At 31.7% G+C, this 23,867-nt stretch overlaps 3 protein-coding genes across 8 annotated transcripts in view; 1 reads left to right on the plus strand and 2 right to left on the minus strand.

Moving 5' to 3' along the window:
• tgo (Aryl hydrocarbon receptor nuclear translocator homolog tgo) overlaps window positions 1-4,416 on the minus strand; it is a 39,107-nt gene extending 34,691 nt beyond the window's left edge. Inside the window, exon 1 of one of the 4 annotated variants that reach the window (XM_081994652.1) lies at window positions 3,915-4,416. In XM_081994652.1, the coding sequence (XP_081850778.1) occupies window positions 3,915-4,096 (182 nt within the window). In that variant the 5' untranslated portion in view covers window positions 4,097-4,416. The remainder of the gene's footprint in view (window positions 1-3,914) is intronic. The other 3 variants (XM_081994654.1, XM_081994655.1, XM_081994656.1) reach the window with 3 other exon arrangements.
• A 124-nt stretch (window positions 4,417-4,540) lies between these two features.
• hrm (solute carrier family 16 member hermes) lies at window positions 4,541-21,186 on the plus strand. Of its 3 annotated transcripts, XM_081994659.1 has the most exons (5): window positions 4,541-4,670; window positions 9,558-10,029; window positions 17,018-17,257; window positions 17,598-18,380; window positions 18,548-21,186. In XM_081994659.1, exons 3-5 carry the CDS (start codon window positions 17,215-17,217, stop codon window positions 19,327-19,329), a joined length of 1,608 nt encoding a protein of 535 aa, XP_081850785.1. In that variant the 5' UTR covers window positions 4,541-4,670; window positions 9,558-10,029; window positions 17,018-17,214; the 3' UTR covers window positions 19,330-21,186. The 3 variants fall into 3 exon arrangements, with proteins under 3 accessions (XP_081850785.1, XP_081850783.1, XP_081850784.1); XM_081994657.1 differs by lacking the exons at window positions 4,541-4,670; window positions 9,558-10,029 and adding an exon at window positions 13,196-13,698; XM_081994658.1 differs by lacking the exons at window positions 4,541-4,670; window positions 9,558-10,029 and adding an exon at window positions 16,853-16,958.
• Window positions 21,187-21,718: 532 nt separating this feature from the next.
• LOC145739220 (uncharacterized) lies at window positions 21,719-23,299 on the minus strand. The gene is made up of 3 exons (XM_081994660.1): window positions 22,953-23,299; window positions 22,674-22,841; window positions 21,719-22,621 (listed from the first exon to the last, which is right to left on the minus strand). Exons 1-3 carry the CDS (start codon window positions 23,001-23,003, stop codon window positions 22,382-22,384), a joined length of 459 nt encoding a protein of 152 aa, XP_081850786.1. The 5' UTR covers window positions 23,004-23,299; the 3' UTR covers window positions 21,719-22,381.
• Window positions 23,300-23,867: the final 568 nt, after the last annotated feature.

The following is a 23,867-nucleotide window of genomic DNA, read 5'->3' on the forward strand; positions in this document are numbered from 1 at the left end:
AGTACTAATTAGTACTAAGCTAACGCAATTCTTATAGTTGATAGATTTTTCGTGATGTACTCCTATTTAATCAGCATCTCATCTATTAGGTTTACAAATTGTTAAATGATGAATATCACCGAATTGGCTCATTCTATCGATTTCAAATAAGGATACCTTTCCTTCGTAAAAATAATCGATCTATCGAATGCGTTACTCTAAATTCTGCTAGGACGTCCCATAAAAAGAGTTTTAGCTGAAAATAAGATCAGCTGACGCAAAAACGACATCAAATTCGAATTTCCCGCCACCCAAAATTTCATCTACGATGATATTTATAATAATTATTAACTACATTTTAAAAATAAAGAAAAACTTTGACACCCTGTGTATCAAAGAGGAGCAACATTTTATTAAAGCATGTTTGGTGGAATCCTAATATTTTGAAGTCTAGAATTTCACCTTGCTTTTTAGCGCATTCTTTACGGAACACCCTGTATATAATTGCTGAAATAAACTATTTTGTGGTTGTAACTGGACAATTATATAGTTGTACTAAATTGTGGTAATTATGGAAGACTATTATACAGGGTGTCCCTGAAATGACTGTACAACGCTTAATCACAAATTTCTTGGTCAAAAACAAGGCGATCTAAGCAAACTTACCTATATCCAAAGTTGCTTAATTTTCTCGCTACATGGCGCCAAAGTTCTCAAATTAATATTGTTTTTTCGAAATAATTCCTATAAGAGCTTATCGATTTTTATGAGATTGACATGTTTTGACCTAAACGAAATATTTATCGAAAAATCGATATTAATTTGAGAACTTTGTCACCCTGTAGCGGCAAAATTAAGCAACTTTGGAAATAGATCGCCTTATTTTTGGCCAACAAATTTGTGGTTAAACGTTGTCATTTCAGGGACACCCTATATATTAGTACACTGTACAGAATCCACTTCTTTGGCTAAGCATGTCCATTATCAGGCAGTGGCAATATTATGAGTATTAATTCTGTTAATCACAAATAAAACGAAAAATCGCAGTAAAACAATAACAATTTTATCCAATCAAACCACTATAAAATTTGATCTTTTTGTCAAGATTAAAATCAGCCATTTGGCTTTTGATCTTGATGCAGTAAAACTGTTTTTATGACTTTCAGAAGTTTCAGATTACGTTATAACATTTTATTCTAGAACTAAAAAGGCCTTGACATTGTTAAAATAACAAAATCGAAAAAATCAAACAAAATTTTGCCAGGCTGAATACGTCGACGAATTTCTCTACAAAACAGTAATATTATCTTATTCTAACAATAACAAATTCGAATATAAATAAACAAAACCTCAACCTTGAAGTTTAACATTGAAATAGTACATATCAATCTAATTTAGTTCCTAAAAATTCTTTTACCGGTTGGATATGCTGAAAAGATCCTAAGCTGACATCCCAATGAATGAACTGACAACTAACATAACACGTGCTAACGGAGGGAGAGGGTCTTAAATTATCTTTCGTTTATAAATATTCCCTTGAAGAATTTTGTATTTTGATTATGGGTGTACAAATGAGGAATTTTTGTTACAGGTAAACATAGCTGAAAGCTTCTATATTGAGACAAATAAAACAATCCCACGAATATTTAACAGTTTCTAATAAAGAAATTTCCAATAATTTTAAGAGCCCTAAAAACGTCTCTGAGAATTACAGGCAATAAAAAACCATTCTTTGGTATTTGTAAAAGATTATTACGTCGGAAGTGCAAACCCTGTAGGGTTCTGTAATTCCCACACAATTTACCTTTACTTACGGACAAGGACAGGACAAATTGTGTAAACAATTTTTTAATGACGCTTGTGTTTACTAGTAATTGAAAGGCAGTAGTGTAAGCAAGTAATAGGCAAATTCCACTTCCTTATCTTTTCAACCAATATTGCTGTTACTCAAAACAATGTATGATAGCTGGACACTTGCCTGAAAGTTTCTTGAAGTCATAAACACTCATTTAGATTTTACTTCGAGATTAATGCAAAACAAAACGGTACTGTGTCAATGTAACTACACCCATTTAAGCCTTATAATAGCGGCAATGAGTAATAAACCCTAAATTGTTGTGTTCAAAAATTAATGACAAAACTTATCAAGGGGGATATCTAACAGAACTTTATTGTCAGAAACAAAAGCGTAAGCTTGAGATACAACAAAATAGGTTCTTTGTTTTACTGTTGTCAAAGTGTAGAATTCTTAACTTAGTTTTTAAAATATAAGTATATTTTCGGAGTAATGCAAAACAACACTAAGAGCCTTTAGCAGGTGTGTTAAATCCTAAAAACCACCTGAAGGCCATAAAGTTTCTAGTAAATTTGAGAAGACTGAAAGTTAACACAAAAGTTCTTTCAAGAGGAGTTAACAATAATGACAAGTTAACATTTCGAGATACTGTTGTCAAACTTACTTTGGTTTCAATAATATTGAGAAAATATCAGAAAACAACGGGTCGTAACAGGTATTATTTGTGTAACTGGAAGGAATGAGAAAACGAAAAAGACACTTTTATAGTAGAAATTAACCTAGTAAAACCAGTCTTAGTGAAAGAATAATTATATTAATTGACAATGACTGTCAATTCTTTCTAGACTTATGTTATATCAACATATAGTTAAGGGCTAGAGAGTATAATTGAATATTTTACGATTTTTCCACGGAAAAGTGTACTTTACGTTGTCAAAATTACAAATCAGACTACTGGTTATATCAAACAAAGAAACATGTTTAGTTTTGCTTCACTTTTCCCTACAAGAAGCAAAAGCTGGTCTCCAGACCGCATCTTAGGTGTATTAGGAAAATGAATATTCAGAAGGACGTTTTGCTGTGTTTGAATGAAATTGAAAAACTAAGCAATAGGTAGTTTTTAGTCCTAGTTTTCCTTGGAAACTTGTTTGATGGCGAAAAATATCTTGGTGACACAAATAAGTTGTATTCAGACAAAATTTGCTTACTTTCTAATTATCTCTAGTTTGCCTAAATTGTCTTCAACACATTGAAAAGCGTTTTAAGTTAGCAATAATAATAAAGGTAGTTTTTAGTTCTAGTTAGTATTAGTCAGTATAAAATACTCAATACTTTACTAGTGTCTGAGATAAAATTCACACTTAAAATTTAGGGCAGTTTAAGGTTGATGGCAAAAATATTTTGGTGTCAAAAATAAACAGTATTCACACAAAAATTGCTTACTTTCTAGTTTGCCAAGTAGTTAGTTATCTCTAGTTTGCCAAAATATTCCTTTGTCACAATTCCCAAAACATGTAGACAAGCGTTTATAAAGAATGCGGACACTGATGGTGGGGCAATATTTTAAAGAGTACAAATACTAAATTAGAATGAAATTAAATCCACATTTTGTGGGCCATAACAAACCACATGTTTCTTTTGTCTACTAAATTGCTCATAAACTAGTTTCCATTGTTTAATTAAGAGAAACCAAACGTATTCTATTAGTCCAATTACAACAGTAATTGAACTAGTAAACAGCGATATAAAAAAAAGATCAAAAGATTGGCTGCCAAAAACAATTAATGGCTGAACAATATAACCGCTTTATTGATCAGTTAGGGCGAAATTTACTGAATCAAAACAATGGTTTAAATGAAAGCTAAACTTTTGAAACCTAGTTTTATAACTTGGAAATAAGCCTAAAAAATTGTTGTTTATAATGAAATAAGCACGTATCATCCAAACATAAAGTATATCATTCTGGTGCCTGTTACAATAATAATTACCAATGGGTTTTGATTATACAAATTATTTAACTACAATTGTGGTAAATGATTTAACCCTATTTTATTGTGCCAATGTGGATTTTACGAATTAAATAGGGTATTTGTCACTACGTTGGCATTTTGTAATTGTTTCTCCGAGTGTAAAGACATACCTTCGTTTTTTAGAATAGTGAGCAACATGACTATGAGCAACAGGGTTGATTTCCTGATGATGACCCATAGCAACAGGTGGAACTTGCAAATTATGGGTAGACGGACCAGGGGGAGGATGGGGCTGTAAATAAGTCGGTGGAGAGGCATAGTGGGGTGGCCCCCCTCCGGCATAAGCGTACATATCCACTTTGAAGTTTTCTTTTTAACTTTTCCTAACGAAAACAAATCGCGCACCGATATCAGTTTTTACATTGCACTCTAGTAAAGTTCAATCTATTTCAAACGGACCATTTTCAAAAAAAAATTAAATAAAATTACACTGTCACAATAAACATATCCCTAAGGCGGGAGTCAATTCCACGTCACGGCAACAAAAACACAGATGGCGGCAACTTTTCCCGGCGGAAAAGTTTGTTTTTGAAAGCGAAGTGTGGCGAAAGCACATGGGATGAAAACACGATGTAATCGAGAGAATTGAGAGGGCAGACCTAGTGCTAACACGCGAGAGGCAAAGAATACAGTGCCCGGTGACAGCAATCGGATGGATGACTCCGCCGACATGGTGGAGCGTTTGTGGTGGGGTGGAACTACCACGAAGTGGTTGGTGACTGATAACGGATAGTACGGTAAAGCACTCTCCACCAATACCTGGGGGAATGCTAAATGGGGGGCTCCTATATCTCTCAGTATCTCGAGAACCGCGTTTGCATGCGCGCTCTGATTTCATCTCGTTTTTCCATCACACTTTACCATCGGTAAGTCTACTCTAATTTTATCATATCTCTTTGATTTAAAAATTGTATTGATTCTGTACTTGTACCGTTAAACATTACATTACTAGAGAAATCTCGATTCGAAAATTTCACTGCAAAAATAGTTAAATTTGAATTAGTCACACACACATAAAAAAAGATCTTCAAAAATACATACAGTACATTTTTTGGTCTTAAATTTCAGTTGAGATCTTAGGCAAACTGAATAAATATCAATAAATTTATTATTTATTTTTTTAACTCAATACAGAAGAAAATAATCTGAACATTACAATTTGTAGTGGCAGAGGCAAACAATCTTTTGCATTCACACAAATTTTGTTTGAAATAATACAGAAAAAACAAAATGTCATATCAACCAAAAATACAGATGACAGACCAACCTGCAAATTATGAAAAATTTTAATTAAATTTTTTTTTTCATACTAAATTATATACTATTGTGGTATGACACTAAATTTATCATGTCAGACGTTATAGTGTGGTAAATTGTCAACTATAAATAAATTAAACAAACACTGTACACTCTCTAATATACATTGTAAGTAATTTCTTCTGGTTTTCCTGATTTGTTTCGGTTTTTTTACTTGTTTTAGGCAGTTTTAAGACGTAAAATAAAAAGAAAAATAATCAACCACACACATCCACCAACCCCAAAATTGCTATATATCACAGAGAATTTATTAATCTTGTCTCTGGTCTTGTTTTATCCTCAAAACTAATGAAAAAGTGAAACAAACTTTAGACGTTAAACTTCAGTGCAAGTATATTACTTGTTGTTTACATTATTTGTAGATTAGAAGGGAATCTGGATTTTTCCGGGGTCTTCAAGAGATGAAAATCAGTGAAAACCTCTAAAAAATACAAAGAAACCAATAATGCTAACACACAACAAAAACAATAACCAAACAGTGATGAAAAAGATTTTAAGAGAATAACTCGACATTTTTTGTACTTAGGACATTTGAAAACTCAATTTTCTAATTAATAATCTAAATTAAAACTACTCCCTAAAAAAATAAAATCTTAATGTTTAAAAATTATAATAATAATAATAATCAAATACCACTAACTATAACACTCTTTTACATAATTGTTATTTTTCTGTTAAGAGGAATTTTACTTGATAGGATGGTTAGATGTTAATTTTGCACCATTTGGTAATCCATCAATCATTTAATGGTTTGATTTTTTACATCTACTTTGAGAAGACATTATCTTAGTTTTTTCGGTTTTATGGAGATGTTTACAAAATTCAAAAATATGTGACAGTTATATCGTAGAATAGATACTTACATAATTACAAAATCAATATAACATCTTCAAAATGCAATATTAACTGTGTGGTGTATTCTGTAAAATTTTAAGGTAAATATACTAGAAGATTTATGTGTTTGTTGGTGATTGTCTGTATACCAATTATTACTCACTTTTTTGTAAATCCAAATCATTTTTTACCTCGAAAGATATAATACAATCAAAAATAATATCAAAATGATGAGAACTTAGTGCATTATGTGATGATATAACAGTGACATTAATTGAGCAATAAATAAATCCAAAACAAAAAATGATACATTTGCCAAAAAGACTCGCAAAAAGAAGTGATAATCAAGGTATTCATTACAAATACACAAAAAATTAAATACATTAGGAACATTATTTAAAACTTCAGCAGAAGAATCAATTTGTTTATTTGCAATAACTTTTATATCTAAATAATTAATATAAACAATATATATAGTGGAAGATGACACAATTGTCTTCAACAACTCATTTGTGTGTTGTATAAGAAAAACTATGCATTGGTGTAGTAGCTTAAAATGGCCTCAAATGGATTTATCCACTTTTGTCTGATTGCTCTTTAATTGTCAAATAAGTTTCTTGATTAATGACACTCATGAGTTAATCAAGACAACAGATGATACGTGACTATAAACATATTCACAAAAAGTGGAAAAAACAATGGATCCTGAATTTAGATAACTACACTGTAAATATGTAGGATTTTTGAAAACTGTGGTTGCCCAATTGTGATTAATCAAGACTTTACTAGCTAAAAGTTATTAGTGTTTTGAACTGGTCTGCTTTATATAGGAAAAATATTAATATTACATTAAGTCTTGAGAAGTGGCTCGTTATTGCTGATATCCTCATTTGTTCAGCTTCTTGGCTGACTTTTTAGGTTAATTAGAAGGATTTCTACTGTTCATACGTCTGAGTATGTTTTTAAAAAAGTAGTAGTTTAAAAATTGTAGCTTAAACCAGTCACAAATATTAAGTTGTTAATGTTCTTCTTTACATATTACATATAAAATAAGCTTGCATTTTGCAATAAACAGCACTTCAAATTACCGGAATAAAAACAAACATAAATATTAAACTCCACCAACTATAAATTGATCAACCACATAACTGGTTTACAAATTTGTCAAGAAACACCATACCTGAAGTAATTAATAATCGTTTTTGGGTGGCTTCATCATTCATTATGTTGACATGCCTTCATTTGCACTGGAATGCGGAGCAATTTGGAAATAGTAACCGGTAATTTGATTAATTTTTAAAGCCATTCAGTCATTGTTTGTGAATTTATTGCCCACTTAAACAAGCGTATTGTATAGGTTTATGCATTTTGATTATTTATTTTTAAAACTTCTTCAATATACAGTATAGTTTTAGAAACAAACATTTGTGAAACCATTGTGCTTTTAGTCTTCTTGGTTGTAATGTTGAAATGGTAAATAAGCAGGAATTCTATGAAGTTATGCGGCATCGCAAGACCTTTAAACATATGCAGGGAATCTGAATAAGAAACGCCGCTTATAGTAGATGAACTATCGCTGTCTGGGCATAAAAAGCTTAAGTATTCTTCTCAACAATGGAAACTAGACCATTTAAATATTTGTTGCGATTCCGCCACCCAAACCATTGAATTATGGAAAAAGGTAAAGCACGAAGCAGACTGCGGCAGCCTCGTGCCGCAGCCCAAACTCGAGTGTAAAAAAAACCCAAAGTTTATGGTCTTCGATATAAAATATAAGGAGCGCCTTTAAATTGTTACTTCTCTTCTTTAAGCATTATGTTTTATTTATGAGAACGGTCCTTTTCGTTTCTCTTAAGTGATTATTCGACAAGAGTTTCCATACAGTAGCCGACCACTCTAAACTTAAAACTTTATTCGTTTTTCCCTTTAAAACTCAAACTAATTTTTAGGGTAATTAAATCAACAAAAGTCGTCACGCACGTGTATGCTTATCCGAATTTTTTTAAACTTTTTACAGCTTAGAGTAATAAAATTTCATTTCATTTTTGTACTTACACAATCTGAACAAACATTAGAATGCTTTATCAAGTGTCACCTTAATCACTCACGTTCACAGATAGGAAAAGTTTTTTTTTTTAATGTTTTACTTTAAGTATCAATGATATATTAAAAACACAAAAATAGTGGAGATAATGTTATCTAAATGACTGCAGAAAAGTGGAACCACCCTTTCTGTTAATATTCTACTATAACTTACTTTTTATTGCAATATCTCAGAATAAACCTAATAAAAATATAGACAGAAGCCTGTTCTGAGAAATGAAGTGTGGCTCTGATTGATTGACGGTAATTCCTAAAAGCAGTTTAGTGCCATTTTTAATAACCAATCCTGATTAAGAGAATTGCCCATAAATATAGTAAAAATATTTTTATAGGCTTTGCAGCACTTGCAGGTTCTTCAGACAGAGATTTATTTGCTCCATTTAAGGAAACGATGGGCCAATGAATATTTGTAAAAAATATCGAGTAACAAGAATTGAAAGTAACAAAGAAAAATACCCAGGCCTCTATTAAGTCTTGGCTTTGGCCTACTTTGTAAGGACTTGGAGAAACTCGCTTTATGAGTCACCTCCCTGACACATTAGATTCCTCTGACGTGTATGAAGATTGACGATGCAGTTACGGGATTTTAAAATATCGGGGATAAAATAAAGCCTTATAAATGACAACAAATTTAAACAGACGCATTTTAATGGCCTGGATTTTGCCGGCAATTCTTTTTACATCCCCGGATAATAATGTTAAATGTTGTCGTGTTGCACAGCTTCCATTTTGGTACACTTCATTTATAATGTTACTGGTAAAATCAGGACAAAATGTCACTTTTAAAACCTCCACTATTCACAATCCAGTTAGATACAGTTGACATATAATGAATTTATTCACCCTCAGTTTGATGTTTATACCTGGCAAAGTTGTGGGGTTTTCAACAGGTAGAAAAACTTATGAATGCTACCAAACTTCCTGGTATATTCATACAGGGTGATGAAACGAATTTAGGTTAGTTCTGCTAACTTTAAACCGTCAGGCCTAAACTGCTGTATGTTGTGTAGCAAAGTAATAAAATTTGAACTTTATTTGTACACAAAAATACTCAGTGAAATGTTTGATTGCCAAAGTACTCATAAACTCAATTGAAATATATTCCTCTTCTCAAGATGTAACAGATGATATTCTAAAAATGCCTAAAAATTTCAAATCCTGTAAACTTGCCTAGGTGAATAAAATTCTTATTAAAATTCCCTTAAAAGAAAAGCTGCCTACCCTCCAAAAACATACAAAATGTACATCAATTTACTTCTAAACTAGACTAATAGGCATTTTAAATAATGAGGTGAGAATGGCAACCCTAGATAAAGGAAAAATTGTTTTAAAAGTAATATAAGAACAACATTAAGTGCAATCCATTAAATGATAACAAGAAATATTTTCCTTATCATAATTGAATCTAGAAAATGGCATCAAGAGTTTTCAATTTACATAAATACCAACATCCAACTGCTTTATATTTGCTTGAGGATTTTTATGTTTTTTTTTTTCAGGTAATGAAGATAAAAATCAGAAAAGGAAGGAGAGTGCACTTACGGATTCAGGGTAGTTTCCTGGAAGTATTAACTTGATATTTTATTATTTAGCTAGAAAGTGTCACAAAGGAGGGAGGAGGAATGTATTATTGTAACAAAATTATTAATTACTAGACAAGATATTTCAGACTGTTAAATGGTTACCCAAGTACAGGGTGATATAGATTATGTATTTACATGTGGATATTCAGTATTGAAGAATACAAAGTGATTGCAATTTCTGCTTCTTAGATTTCTTGACATATTGGCAATGTGGTTTATGCACAAAGGCTTTTTCCTGAAGCCAGTGGTAAATTTTTCATATGGAAATTACTGAATTGGTCAGAGTGGATCATACTTAAGGCAACCAAATTTTAACTCTTTGGATTTCCTTCTTGTGGGTCATTTGGAAGTCTTTAGTGTATCTAATCTAATGACTCTTCAATTTGAGGTTAGTTCGTATTGTAAATCTAGACTTAAATAATAAAACAAACTGTGATAACCTTTAACAGAACCATTGTTCCATTTTGGCAAATCAGTGACATTTTATATTTAAAGGGTTATTTGTTAATAACTTTTCAAAATGACTAGTAGTAACAACTATTTACTATTCTACTGTTGATCTTTTGGTACTCACCCTATACTGACTGCTCTTCTTTTTGGGATACCCTTTGTGGGATCAGCACCTTTGAATTAAAATTACTTATTAAACTTCACATTTTGATGGATATTTTGGTTCAAGTATTTTTTACCAACTCTGGTGACAAACACTTCTGTACCCTAACCAATATACCAAAATATAATTGAATAATTATAAACAAGGAAAAAGAAAAAGGGCTTGTGTGACTCAACTGAAACCCACTTGTACTGTGTAAAATTATACCCCCAATAGAGTCAAAATCACATTAAAACCACCAAACCCCCTAGAAAACTAGCAGTTTTATTGAATCTGGACTAAAATAAGCTAAAAGTCCATTCGTCCCCATTGTAAAAAACTACCCTTATTTAGTACTAACCTGACACGGGATGTGTAACAGCTGACATCTGAATTAAAAAACATGCGGCTGGCCTACATAGGCATCCCTAATAAAATATAAATAACGTGTGTTACTTAATAAACACCGAATAAAAATTGTATTATCACATTTAAATAAACATTTATCTAAAAGCAAATTTGTGTTTACAACAAAACGTCGGCCATGTTCTAATCTTTTGACAAGGCGAGAGGGAGGGGATGTTTTCATTTGACGTTTGATTGTCATTTAATGGGGGTGTGTTCGGAATTTCTACTTGTTTTTACCTATTTTTATTTTGATAATTTTAGAGATAAGCCAGAATTTATTCGATTGCAATTGCCGCAAATGACTAATTAAAGGATTGAGTTGAAAATTGAGGCTGAAGGTTTTCATGACACCAAACTCTGACAAAACTCCAAAAATAAGTTCAGGCTAACCTGAATAAGTTTTGTGTCGCCATCTATGCGCCGTAGTCCGTAACAGTAATTTGCATGAATTGCCGAACTGCAGATTTCTTTTTATTTCTGAACTCCCTTAATTTGTAAAAATTGTTTTTTTTTAACTTTTGTTATTAATTGCTTTTTCGTTATTTTTATTTCCTTTGTTATTGTTATTAGAACTCGCAACTTTTGAATAAATTGACGGAAATATCTTGGAATACAATATGTATTGGTATTCTAATTATTCCAAGTTAATTAAATCTATTTAATTTTTTGATTAAACAAAAAATTAAATTCTGTTAACTAAAACCTAAATCGCCTCAGCTAAGCGAGTTAAGCAAAAATATATGGAAATAATTGTTCATAACAACAAATAATAAGTTACTTATCCCTTTCCCAGTTTTTAACTTAATTTGATTCTGGGTAATGATGTTTATTCTAGCTAGAGCACTCTCTAATTTATTGAGCCAGCAACTGATACAGTTGGCTTAATATAAGTGCAAATCCCTGAAGAGTGCAAATTAACGTCTTAAATATTTGTATTTTCTCTCGTTTGTGTGTTATCAGTTTTGCTGCAGAAAAGGAAAACTGTTTATGATAATAAAATTACATCAGCAAATAAATTAGATTTAAATAAACATTTTCAAAATTTTAAGTTTGTTTTTAAGGAAATGCATCACTATTTTCAAGTAGTAACTAGCATTCACCTAGTTAATCAGATGCAAACCTTTTGACTTGTACCAGACTTTATAATTATATAATTTAATACATCTTACATATTTCGCCTACCCACTGAGGGAACATATCTTGTTCTATTGAAATCCTCAATGAGTTGCTTTACCTTAGTTCTGAAATAACAAAGACCAAATTATTCAAAACTTTCAACAAAAGTGAATGAAGTTGCCAAGTCCATAAATTCTCAATACTTAGATATTTTTGGTGTTTTGGAAATAACCCAGCTTTTTAAATACACTCATGGCCTTTATAAGTATATGTTTTAAGAATCCCAGCCACTGAGAAATTATACTCATCAGTTTACAACAAAGACAACAAAATATTGACGTTGTATGCAATTTTAGCATAATAAATCAATGTCAGAAAGCTCAAAAACCTTTAAAATGCTGCCTAAATCAACACTGTAAAGCATTCAAGTTCAAATATTTTTTCAAATGCTATGTTGAGGTAAAGAGCACACGACGATATGTAAATATGTGCAGAAACTTGAAATTTGCTCCCAAATATATAGTAACAGCCCCTTGCAAGCAATAGTGCATGTCATTTAATTGTGGAAACTTGCTGAAGATGTTTTGAAATATCTTTGTATACTAAAGCTTGCAACCCAGCAGATTAACTAGGTACTCGAAAAAATTTGCTATTATTGTATGACAAAAGTCAGAAAGCTTCTAGATGTCTAGGGATTGTCCAATAAAAGACAGAAAAGGCTTCTAGATCTCCAGGAATTCAAAATAATAAGCCTTGTCATGCTTTTAGAGAATTATTGTATGAGGCTCTGCTTCAGATTCAAAATATGTATGATAATCACCACTAGCTTCATTATATTAACGGTAAAACGTTTGATTTCAAGTTATTTACTCTAGTTGAACTTTTTGTTGCTCATTCATTCATTTGTTACATTTTACTAGAACACTTTAAGTAAGGTTGATCACTAACATTGCATTAGTTTAAGAAAGATTTCGGTCACTTTCTATTCGCTCATGCAAAAAAAAACATAAAAGATTAAGCATTTTACCAAAAACTTGTTAAGGAATCAATTTATATACTAAATAGGACAAATATATAGTGCAAATAACTTTAACAAAAACAAGTTAATTTTATCTTTCTCATGGTCAAAAGTCTCTAATTAAACATGATTAATTACATATGAGTTGGTGCGTAAAGCGATGACATCGCACTGGTTTTTTTATAATATTAGAAGTAATTTGTTACATGAAAAATGTGATTGCTTTTGTAAATAAAATAATCATTTTTATTATCACGTGATAATTTTTCTTTTAAGTTAACTTTCTGCTACTTTGTTTGAATAGTAAGTAATAAAAGATTCTGGGATTACGGTTAATTGAAGAAGATAAGATAGAGCTGCGGTAATAATTTATTAATTACAATTATTTGTACGTTTTGCTGGCAGTTCAACATTGAATTTAGTACGTGCCATTTACCTTAAAAATATTTTTTGTCAATTTGTTGTGCCGTTTACACCAAATAAAAAATAATAAAATGACGACGTTTTGGTGTATAAACCAAACAAGAATTCTCGTGCAAACGTTCTACAATGCGCTGTAGATATAAAACAAACAAAAACTGTCAAGCCTGCCGTACTGCATGGTACCATACAATAGAATTACTGGAATCAGCTGTTCTTTTCTGTTTCGACTTGGTACGGCGCGGTCGTACTGGTCACTCGTGTGATGTGGTTCAGTGGTGTGATATTTTTAAGTTAGAGTTAGTGATGAGACTTTATTTGTAACTTTAACAAAAATTCAACAAATATGAGTGATAACAAAAGTGAAGAAAAAGAAGCGGAAGAACCCTTCTTGGCGAAACCACCGAAAAACATTAATTTGCAGAAGGGTGAAGATGGGAATGGTATCAATGCTAATCAACCTTTTAGGGATCTCAAGCCTTCCGAAATTATTAGAAACAAAAGTAAGTTTTTATGTGTTATACTCAATTATTTTTCAACATTGGAACAAAGAGGTAATATTTTTTAATCTTTGTTATTTAATACTATTCTAAAGTTATTAAATTCTTTTGCAGTTGACTAGTTGATATGATTAGTTTAATACCCATAAACCATGTCTTTCTGATTTGTTCTGCTCAGTTCTGCTATACTTTGTTGTTGAGTGCTTAAACCACACACCGCACCTGGTTGTTTACCTGATACGGTCATTAAATAATACTTTTTTTTAATACAAAAGGCACTTCAACGGATTTCTTTGTTTATGCAATAAGTGCATACATGACACATATAAATAAAATTAACAATAGTGTTGAAGACCTTGAGGTTCTATAGAAGGAACAATTAAACAACCTCATCTACTTAATTGATTTGTGAGAATTATCTTGAATTGCGCAAAAGTTAATTTGCGAAATGTTTGATATATTAAGTGAAATATAACATATTGTTGTAAAGTAGGTAATATTAATTTAATTACCATGTAAATTACATATTTGTTGGTTTTATATTTGTTCTCTCTCCTGCAAAATCCTATTTTATTATCTTACAATTATATATAAACTAAATTTTGGACAAACTTTAATTTGAAATAACAATCCCCCAAATTTTTTCTTCTTTCTGAGTTTTACTTCACAGTGTGAAAGATATTCTAATTTGTGTTCCTCAAAGTCGTTTTTATTCTCTGGAATATATGGAAAAATATAAAATAAAGCAAAACAACTTTTTTTTTTTGTAGGTATCTGTTTTCTTTACTAGCTATTATTACAATTTCTGATTTAAATTAGTTTGAGTTACAGTTTTTTAATCAGATTGTTTATTGTTCAGTTATCAACTTTAAGAGACTATAATTTCACTTAAAAAAGTAATTTTTTTAATAGAGACTATACTGATGAATAAACAATCTTGAATATAATTGTATTTGGCATGTGCCCGCCAACTTCACACCTGTGTATTCTTAAGAACTTAAGCTAATATTTGTGATTAATTGAAACTCGTACTATTTTGTGGGTATTACAAATGTTTGGCTTATCTCAGATACGAAGGTCGGTAAGAGGTTTTGCGGTCAATCAATATTTTTCTATTATATATCTGACATGTTCTGTGATTTACACTTTAAATATGCTTTTATTATCAAATATTGTTTCTTTTGTTTATTGTAGCATAGGGGCTAATTTTCTTCAATATAGATTATTAAAGTTTCCATTACCCACATGGTGGTAAACTATTATAGGTCTGAGAATTTAGTAATAAAATCATGATACCATAATGATAACTAAACAACAGACACATTATTCATGCATTTGTTTTGTCCACTGATAAAAAGCTCCAATAACTCTAATCTTTATTACTACGATAATGTTACTATTACTAGGATACTGTTATTGCCTGGTGAATGTGGTGCATATTTTTATGTGTTTGAAAACTGAACAAGCAGATTTCTTATCAACAGTAATGATCTAGGTAAATAAAAAAATTAAAATCTGTTATTTGGCTTTACAACTCTAGAAGGTTGGTTGTATCAAAATTGGTTTCTGGTAAAACCTAAAAAACCAGAATATAGAAGCCTAATTGGTACTTCAGCATTTATATGTAAATATGTAATGTAAACATTCAAACCAGTTTTGTTACATTTTATTTTTCGTGTGTTTAATCTGTTTAGCATCTTTTTGTTCTATTTTATTAGTGTCATAAATTAGTTTAAAAAAACTAGTTTATTTTTATGTTACTATAAGCCACCAGTTTTTCTTGTCTTTAGCAATACTATAAGAACCGGTTTACCTACTGTAAACTTCACATGAAACTGTCCTCATCTATGCACTAAAAAATACCAAATTAACATGCATAGTAGATATAAATTCAGGTACTGTTAGTATATTTCAAACGTGCTACAACTTAGTTCACCTTGGTGAATCAAAGTAAGTAGTAACCTACTGATGGTTTCTTGATGTTAACAGTGTAATTAAGATAATAAAATTACTACCAAATCGGTTATGTAGACAAAACGATTTTATTTTTCCTCCAAACATTGGATATCTATAAGAACACCATAAACAAGAATTATTAATAAGCTGATCTGTCTATAAACTTTCCAGTTCAGAAAACTTAAATTTTGTGGCTTTAAACAGATATTTCTGACTCTGAAAAAAAACTGTAGGTAATGTGACTAAATTATGTAACAAATTAGTTGTTCTAATTGAAAGTAAAATCAAATCTCGTAAACAAGCTAATAAACTAAAAATCAACAAGTGTCAGTAACAAAATTAAATCTTTTTATTGCTTTACAAGGGGGTTTATAATTGAAAACCCAGTTTTAATATATTTATGGTGGTTTTTGTGACATAAGGATTTATGCTTATTTATCATATTATTGTTGAATTTACCACAAAGTATTATACAGGATGACTGTTTTTTAATTAATATTAAAAGTATTGTTCCTGCTTAAATAACAATTTTTTTGCTAGTGCTGTCAAGAATAAACACTTCCTGTAAATCTTGATTTAAAAAAGAAGTGTCAACTAAAGATCATCTTATAACAAAGTTGTTTATTCTGTTCCCTTGTGTATCTGTGAGCACAACACAAACACGATTCTTGGTAAAGATATATCAATTTGTTTTCATATACAGTCACTGACGTTAAACATTTACATCATTAATTAGATACTACTTGCAAACAATTTGAAGCATTATATACTTCCACATATTATTTTGATGTGTAAATCATAATATTTACTTAGACATATACTGACTCTTGTTAACTCTTCAGAAAGCTGGAAAAAACGCTCTGATGCCTTTTTAGTAGTGATATTATGTGTTAAAGTGTTGAATGCATATTAGGTGCAAAATACAACATGTAATTAAACAGTTAATTATGAATTGCCAGACTAAATTTCTTGTTTGTTATTTACTTATAGAAATTTTAACCTTGTTGTGTAATAACATTTTTATATGTGGTTACATTTTAAATTGTATTTGAAAATAATACATTTTAATTAGCTTGGATGGTATAAGAAACTATTTGAATTTTGGCGCATGACAATGTAGATCGATCGGTCGTTGACATGCCAACAAATCCTGCAGCTCTATAGAAACTGCACTCAGAATGGTTTTAATCTTAATTACTCATCCCAGAACTAAAAAAATGCGTTTATTATCCAGTAAATCCACTGTGAAACCCTGTATAAAATGCCTAAAAAAAATCCACAAATTCATATTGATGAGCTCCTAGAGTGTATGTAGATTTTATTGTGTTCTAACCACTTGTTTTAAGGTAACTATTTGAATTTTCAGGTGTTGTGCTTCTAGATAGGAGAAGAAATGAAAAAACAGAAGAAAAATGGAAACTGGTACCTCCAGACGGTGGATGGGGGTGGCTGGTACTGTTCGGGGCAACTTTGGTCAACATTCTGGTCCCCGGTACCATCAAGTCATTTGGAGTGTTGCTAGTGGCGTTCAAAGAAGGATTTGACGCTTCGGAGTCTGAAACGATGTGGATACCTGCGCTCTGTTACTTTCTGTACAGTTCTTTAGGTAAAATGTTTTAGGATTCAAAAAAATATTGAGCTGTAACTGTCAAAATAAGCCAGTTACAGAGAGTTAAAAGTGACAATTAACAAATTCAGAGTAAACTGTCTTTAACTGTCAATAGTTTTCCAAAAACAATACAGGATGGTCAAAAAAATTATTCCAAGTTAGTGGCAATTGTCAAATTCAAACTAAGCCGCTTTTAACTGTCCATAACTTCAGAATTTGACAGGTATGGCAACTCAGAAATTCAGAGTAAAAACTGTCAATAACTCATCTATTTGACATGTTTATTGCACACACTACATATAGGGTGGACATTTATTTAGTCTTTTCTCTATTCCAGGTCCCATATCCAGTATCCTATCAGTGAAATACTCATACAGGACAGTCACATTTCTAGGAGGAGCCTGCGCAGCAGGTGGCATGATACTAAGTTTCTGGACACAGTCAATACATTTCCTTTACTTTACTTACGGAATTCTGGTAGGATGCGGAGCTGGACTCTCATTCCCTCCTACCGTATACATAGTTACCAATTATTTTGTGAAACTTCGAGGAATTGCTAATGGAATCTGCATATCTGGATCAGCATTCGGATCAATTTTGTTACCCCCACTACTGCGATTTTTACTAGTTACCTTTGGCTACAGGGGAGCTTGTTTGATTATGGGTGGTATAACTCTCAACGTTTTTGTTGCTGCATTGTTCTATGACCCTGTAGAAAAACATATGAAAAAAGTTGACAAAGAAGAGCGTGCTTTAGTGGAACCGGAAGGTGAACAAACCAAATTTGTGATTAGCGAAGACAGTATGGCTTCCCTACCTCAAATACCGCATAACGACTCATTTTTGGAGCAAAGTGATGTCTCAGAGTTAGGATTCAATAGAAGCGCTTCCAGTGCTGCCGTTCCGGCGTTAAGAAGTCCGCAAAGAGAAAGAAAAATCAGTGTTCCAACAGGAAAATATGAAGTTATGAAGTACAAGCAGGGACATACAGGATCCAAATATAATATGAACAGCAATTCTGCTTTGCATGCAGTGCCCGAAGGATCTGATCGAAATGATGCTGATGTTCTTTCCTCCCAAGGACATGTTGCAACTACCAGAAGATATGCAGCTAGAACAGGCAAGTATTTTTGTAAATTCAAATCCTCATTACTTTTCACATTGTCTTGCACTGATCATAAAGTTCAAGAGCTTTGACTGAAGACCGAATTTTCCTACAATTTGCATTTCTAAACCAATTTTGTAATAATAGAAAAAACTTTTACTTATATTGTTTTTTCTTTACAGGTCCAAAAAGAAGTGCAAGTACCAGTTCATTCCAGTACGTAAGCACAGCGTACCACGGTAGTACTTTAACTTTACAACCCGAAATATTTGCGAGTTCCTTCAGTTTGGCCGGAACGAAACGTCCAATGACTCCAGAAGGCCAAGCAGCCAAAAAAGTAAAGTTGTTTGATATATCATTACTTAAAGATCCAATTTACTTGATCATCCTTATCTCAAATTGTACTAACGCTATCAGCTACACCAACTTTGTTATACTCTTGCCTCTTTATGCTAAGCACATTCATTTTGATGATGATCATGGAGCCATGCTCTTATCCATTGTTGGAGCTTTAGATTTGGTTGGTCGTATGGGAGGTTCAGCCCTTTCTGATATAACCACCTTTCCCAAGTCTTGGTATTTTGTTAGTGGTCTTTTTATATCCGGCATTACTCTGGGTCTGTTGCCTTTCTTCGGGAATTACTGGGTTATCGCTGCATTTTGTGCAGTTTTCGGTTTAGCCTCAGGAACCTACGTGGGTATAACAGCAATAGTAATGGCAGATTTACTAGGAGATGAACGCCTTCAATCGACTTATGGCATATCACTATTCCTTAATGGTGTTTTACAGCTTGTAGGGCCTCCACTTTGCGGATTATGGATTAAAGAATCACAATCTTACGTTTCTTTGTTTTGCACTTTAGGTGTAATTCTTACAGCGGGTGCTTCTTTATGGAGCTTAGTTCCTTGCTTTAAACAAAAAGACTTAGAGGAAGAATCAGATGTGGAAGATAACAAAAAATAATCACCAGTTCCTGTTTTATCATTTTAAGCACAAATTTTATATGTCTATCATATATGGTCATTTCAGTTAAGTTCTCCATATTTATTATAAACTTTGAGTTGAGAGGTCTTATTGAAAGCTGAAACACTTAAAAATCTGTGATGTGCATTTTGTATTTAAAGTTAAATAGATATTTAAATAAAAATATTGGTATTTTAAGTATTTTTCTATGTAATCGCTATTTTTATATAAACTATAGTAATAGTCTTCACCAATTTCACTATCAACATACAATGTTTTAGTTTAAGAGAACCTGATTGATGCAGACACAGGTATATGCATGAAAACAAAATTTAAATCAAACGTGAACTTTACTGATTAACTTGTTTAAGGCCATAATATATATTTTTATTATTATATAGGTACAAACAATGTTTTACAACAAATATCATTATAATCGATAATTTGTATTAGAGGAATCTTATATTTATATTCTTACTTAAGTTTGTGATGTTACTTTAAGTCAGTATGCATTAACGTCTTCCTTAAAAAAATCACACCAATAACGGTAAACCAAAACTTCTCTCACAAATGATTGCACTACTAACAAAGAAAGAGGATAATAAAAATAAGCAAAAGAGCTCAAAATGTTCATATATTCTTAATTTGATCCTGGAGCAACTCTCTGATGCTCTATATAATAAAAACATAGTAAAAAAGTTGGAAAATCAGGATTTTTTAAAAATTTTGTGTTTCTTGGTTCAATTCTTTAAATAATAAAGCCTTATAGCAGAACTCTATTATACTAGTAATTTTGAAATAAATACACTTGAGTTTAAGATCAGTGGTGCTAAGTCTAAAGTACAGTCTTTTTACCTCCTCTTTAATCCAAATCCAACTACAATCCATTGTAGGCCTTTACGCAGGCAGTTGAACCATATGTCTAGACACGTAAACTTCCTCCTTGGTAGGTTCTTCTTGAGTTCACGGACCAGAAAAGCTTGACCAGCTGATTGTATCGAAAAGTAGTAGTCCATATACCCACAGTGGAGTAGTGAGTGTAAGTGAAAACAAAACTCAGAGTCGATCTCCACAAATTTTTTTTTGCAATAAACTAGTAATTTTGAAATAAAAGTCCATTAAAGTACAGTCTTTTTACCTCCTCTTTAATCCAAATCCTCGAGGCATGGTGGAGTGCCTTCTTAGAAGCTGTGGAGTTGGAGTTAAATCGCAGAGAGACATACTTGGATTGTAAGCCTATTTTGTGGAGATCGACTCTGAGTTTTGTTTTCACTTACACTCACTACTCCATTGTGGGCATATGGACTACTGCTTTTGAATTATGTCAATTTTACCGGTCAGTTTAAGTATTTCAAGCAAATAGTTCAATGTCCGAGAAACTCCCGTTTTGAAATATGGCGGAAGCTTTTTATTTGCTCAAAATGCTTGTTTGAACCCTCTAGTTAGGCCTTCCTCACCCTCTGTCTAATAAATCCGTCAAGGTGCAGACTTTCAAACATTGTTTGTACGTGAAATTTACTCCTCCAGGTCTCTTATTCATTATATTCTTTCCCTGTAGTAGTGCTTTAACTCAAAAACTTACATTATTCTTCCTTAGCTGTAGGTTTCCTACCTGCACCAACATCTCTATTTACTACTAATAATGTAATTATTATTAGTCTTTTACTTGCCACTTTGTGAAATACTTCTGCAAATGTAGTCGATAGTTTTGGTCCCAAATTAAAAAAACGGTATGGAGATGTTTGATGCTGATGATGAGCAATTAAAATTAAGAACCATGAACTGCGGAAACATTTATTTATTTGGTTTTGTATTACATGTGCTTTGTGTTATTAAATATATGATATTTTTAATTAATATGTGTTTTTAGTTTTATTAAAGTTCCATAATTTTTTATAAAGCAATCAAACTGAGAAATTAAAGTTACATTGGAGTTTGTTTATGTCTCCCTTATAAAAACAGCAGTAGAGATAGGAAAATTAATTTCGTTTTTTATATCAGTTTTGTTTGTCTTCTTTAAATATATTTCTAACTCTACCAAGTTATAAACTTATTCTTCCTCTTTTTTTAAATAAACAATTTTCTGTCCTGTATTCCACTGTTCATTTTGTGAAATTAAATTAATTAATTATAATTCCAGTTTTATGACATTTCAAGCACTTAAACCATTGATTTGTTTTTCTTTAATTAGATTTTTTAATAAAACAGGCAGCTCCGCTTTCCATGAACCGCTCATAACAAATGTTTAGGACACTTTTCTGCATAAATCCAGAAAATTTCAAGTTTTTAACTCACTTTTGCTAGGACAGAGTACCTAATTTGTAATAACATTATTTAAAGGTCTTATAAGGCAAAACTAAACTCATAACTGCATAAAATACACTGATAATCTCATTGATAATTTATTGTTTATTATATACAATACAAATAGTCACAGAATATGTACAGTTGTCCCTTTATGCTATTTATTTATATTTATAAAGTACTGGGAACATCATTAGTTTTAAATATTAACACAATTAACAACATTTAGGCATATTTAATTTAGCCTTTCTTAATGCCAGCTACTCTGCAAATTAACTAAGCATATTGAAGTATTAACAATATTGAACCTTGCAACCAACTATTTGATTTAAAAAATATAATACAAATAGTTGGGCATAGAGTTCAAATTATAAATTCCACTCTCTGGATAACCCTAATAGTATTAATCACATCAAAGACAATTGCTTAAACACAATTATATACAAATTAGGAACCAAAATAAATTGTAGTCTTGGAAGTATGCAATTTGTCAATTTTTTCAATGCTTTATGGTACTTCCTCTAAAAGCTTTATTGGATTTTACTTAACAGAATGTCCGAAAATATAAACTATTATTTTTGCAATAATGATAACATTTAGTTTATGCTTCTGAGACACCCTATAAGAAAATGAAAGACAAAAACACTTAAAAAGGAATTAAAACTAAACTATCAGAAGTATACTGTCAAACATGCAACATTGTTTATGCCCCTTTACATTTCTCACAGAGAAAATCTCAAATGCCCATTTATGACTTACTTTCCTCCTTTGGCTTCCAGGTAACAACTTTCAGTTTGCTATTCAGACTATCCAAGATCATACTGCAATGACTCATCATTTCGGGTGTTAACTTTGTCATAGGATCATCCTCATCTTCCTCTTCAACTTTCTTCTGCCTCCGCCTCTTTAATTTGGGTTCCTTTTTGTCCAGTGACTCATCCTCCTCTTCTTCTTCATCATTTTTTGATTCACTCAGTCTCTTCTTGAGCTGAAATTTACCACCAAATGCCACTGCTAATTATAATTTATTAAATAGCTACCTTTTTAATGTGCTTATCATATTCTAAAGCATCATAGTAATTTGGTTTTTCTCGTCGAACTCTAGCAGTTCTCCTTAAGTAATCAGCTTCTATTGCAAATTCCCTTGCTATCCTTCGAGCATTGTAAAAAAAGTGTCCACAAGGACAAGATTTACATGCAACAGGAACCTATAATAAGTCACTTTTGTACAAGTTATACAGACATTTAAATATAGGTCACTCTGATCTCTCAGAGTCAAGATCTTATTTTATAATAATAAAAAAACAAATACAACCTACCTGACCTTTGCAAGCAGGGCATATTTTGGCTATCATTTTCGCTCTGGGCATCGTAAATTTTAATTTTGATCCCCCTGAGCTTTCAGTGCTTTAATAAGGCCTCCCCTAGATCCATTAGGACTCCTTTGAAACACTAATCTACCCTTTACTACATTTGCACCACAATGTTTTTTCCCTTTCATACAACACCATGATACACGTTTAATGTAAATTTTAGTATCGAATGTTAATTAACAATTTGTAAGGAAATTAAAAAAAACAAATTCTTCAATAACAATTGTGAATTCATGAGCAATAAACAAATAAACAAATAATGCTGCAAGCCTTCAATGCACCTAAGTTATGACGTCAGTGACGTCACACGTCACCCACGACGAAGTAAGTCACAAATCTGAAGTCTGTCAAGTTTGGTTTTTTGTTTGTTTATCTTGTCGACTGTCAAAACTAATTTATTGTGAATTGGTGTTTAATAAATACTAAGGGGCAGCATAATTCATTAAAATGAGATACATACTCGAGGTTGACCAATTCATTGTTGGGTTCGTAAATACCACTGTCATTTGGCACGTGATATTGTCTAAAAATCCATGCGTCATATCACATGACGGATGTCTATAGTCTCATCCGGAGGTAGCAACTACCCCGTTTGTGCATTAAGCGACCGAGACGGATGTCGTCATCTTTGTCCCCCACATCCGCCTACTGCGCAATTGAATGAAACTTCCGAAGTTAGTCGTAAAACGGTTTGGTTAATATTTGGTGGTATTTGAAGTTAGCTACAAACCGCACGATTTGTTATTTTTATTTGTTTTGCTTTTCGGTCCGTTAAAGGTTAATTTCTACAAACAAATTAGTTGAATTATTATTGACGAGTGGATTTATGAATAGTGGGCAACAGAAGATTGATTATCGTCA

Source organism: Ips typographus, linkage group LG16, assembly GCF_016097725.1.
Source record: "Ips typographus isolate SLU linkage group LG16, UJ_Ityp_2.0, whole genome shotgun sequence".
In the NCBI taxonomy this organism is placed as follows: Eukaryota; Metazoa; Arthropoda; class Insecta; order Coleoptera; family Curculionidae; genus Ips; species Ips typographus.

What these genes read in the sequence shown, in the direction of transcription:
- hrm (XM_081994657.1), top strand. Translation starts at nt 13,542, where the DNA reads ATGAGTGATAACAAAAGTGAAGAAAAAGAAGCGGAAGAACCCTTCTTG. An exon ending in CGAAATTATTAGAAACAAAA is followed by an intron (nt 13,699 to 17,017) that starts GTAAGTTTTTAT and finishes TTGAATTTTCAG; the next exon opens with GTGTTGTGCTTCTAGATAGG. An exon ending in AAGATATGCAGCTAGAACAG is followed by an intron (nt 18,381 to 18,547) that starts GCAAGTATTTTT and finishes TTTTCTTTACAG; the next exon opens with GTCCAAAAAGAAGTGCAAGT.
- LOC145739220 (XM_081994660.1), bottom strand. Translation starts at nt 23,003, where the DNA reads ATGCCCAGAGCGAAAATGATAGCCAAAATATGCCCTGCTTGCAAAGGT. An exon ending in GCCCTGCTTGCAAAGGTCAG is followed by an intron (nt 22,842 to 22,952) that starts GTAGGTTGTATT and finishes GACTTATTATAG; the next exon opens with GTTCCTGTTGCATGTAAATC. An exon ending in ATGATAAGCACATTAAAAAG is followed by an intron (nt 22,622 to 22,673) that starts GTAGCTATTTAA and finishes GGTAAATTTCAG; the next exon opens with CTCAAGAAGAGACTGAGTGA.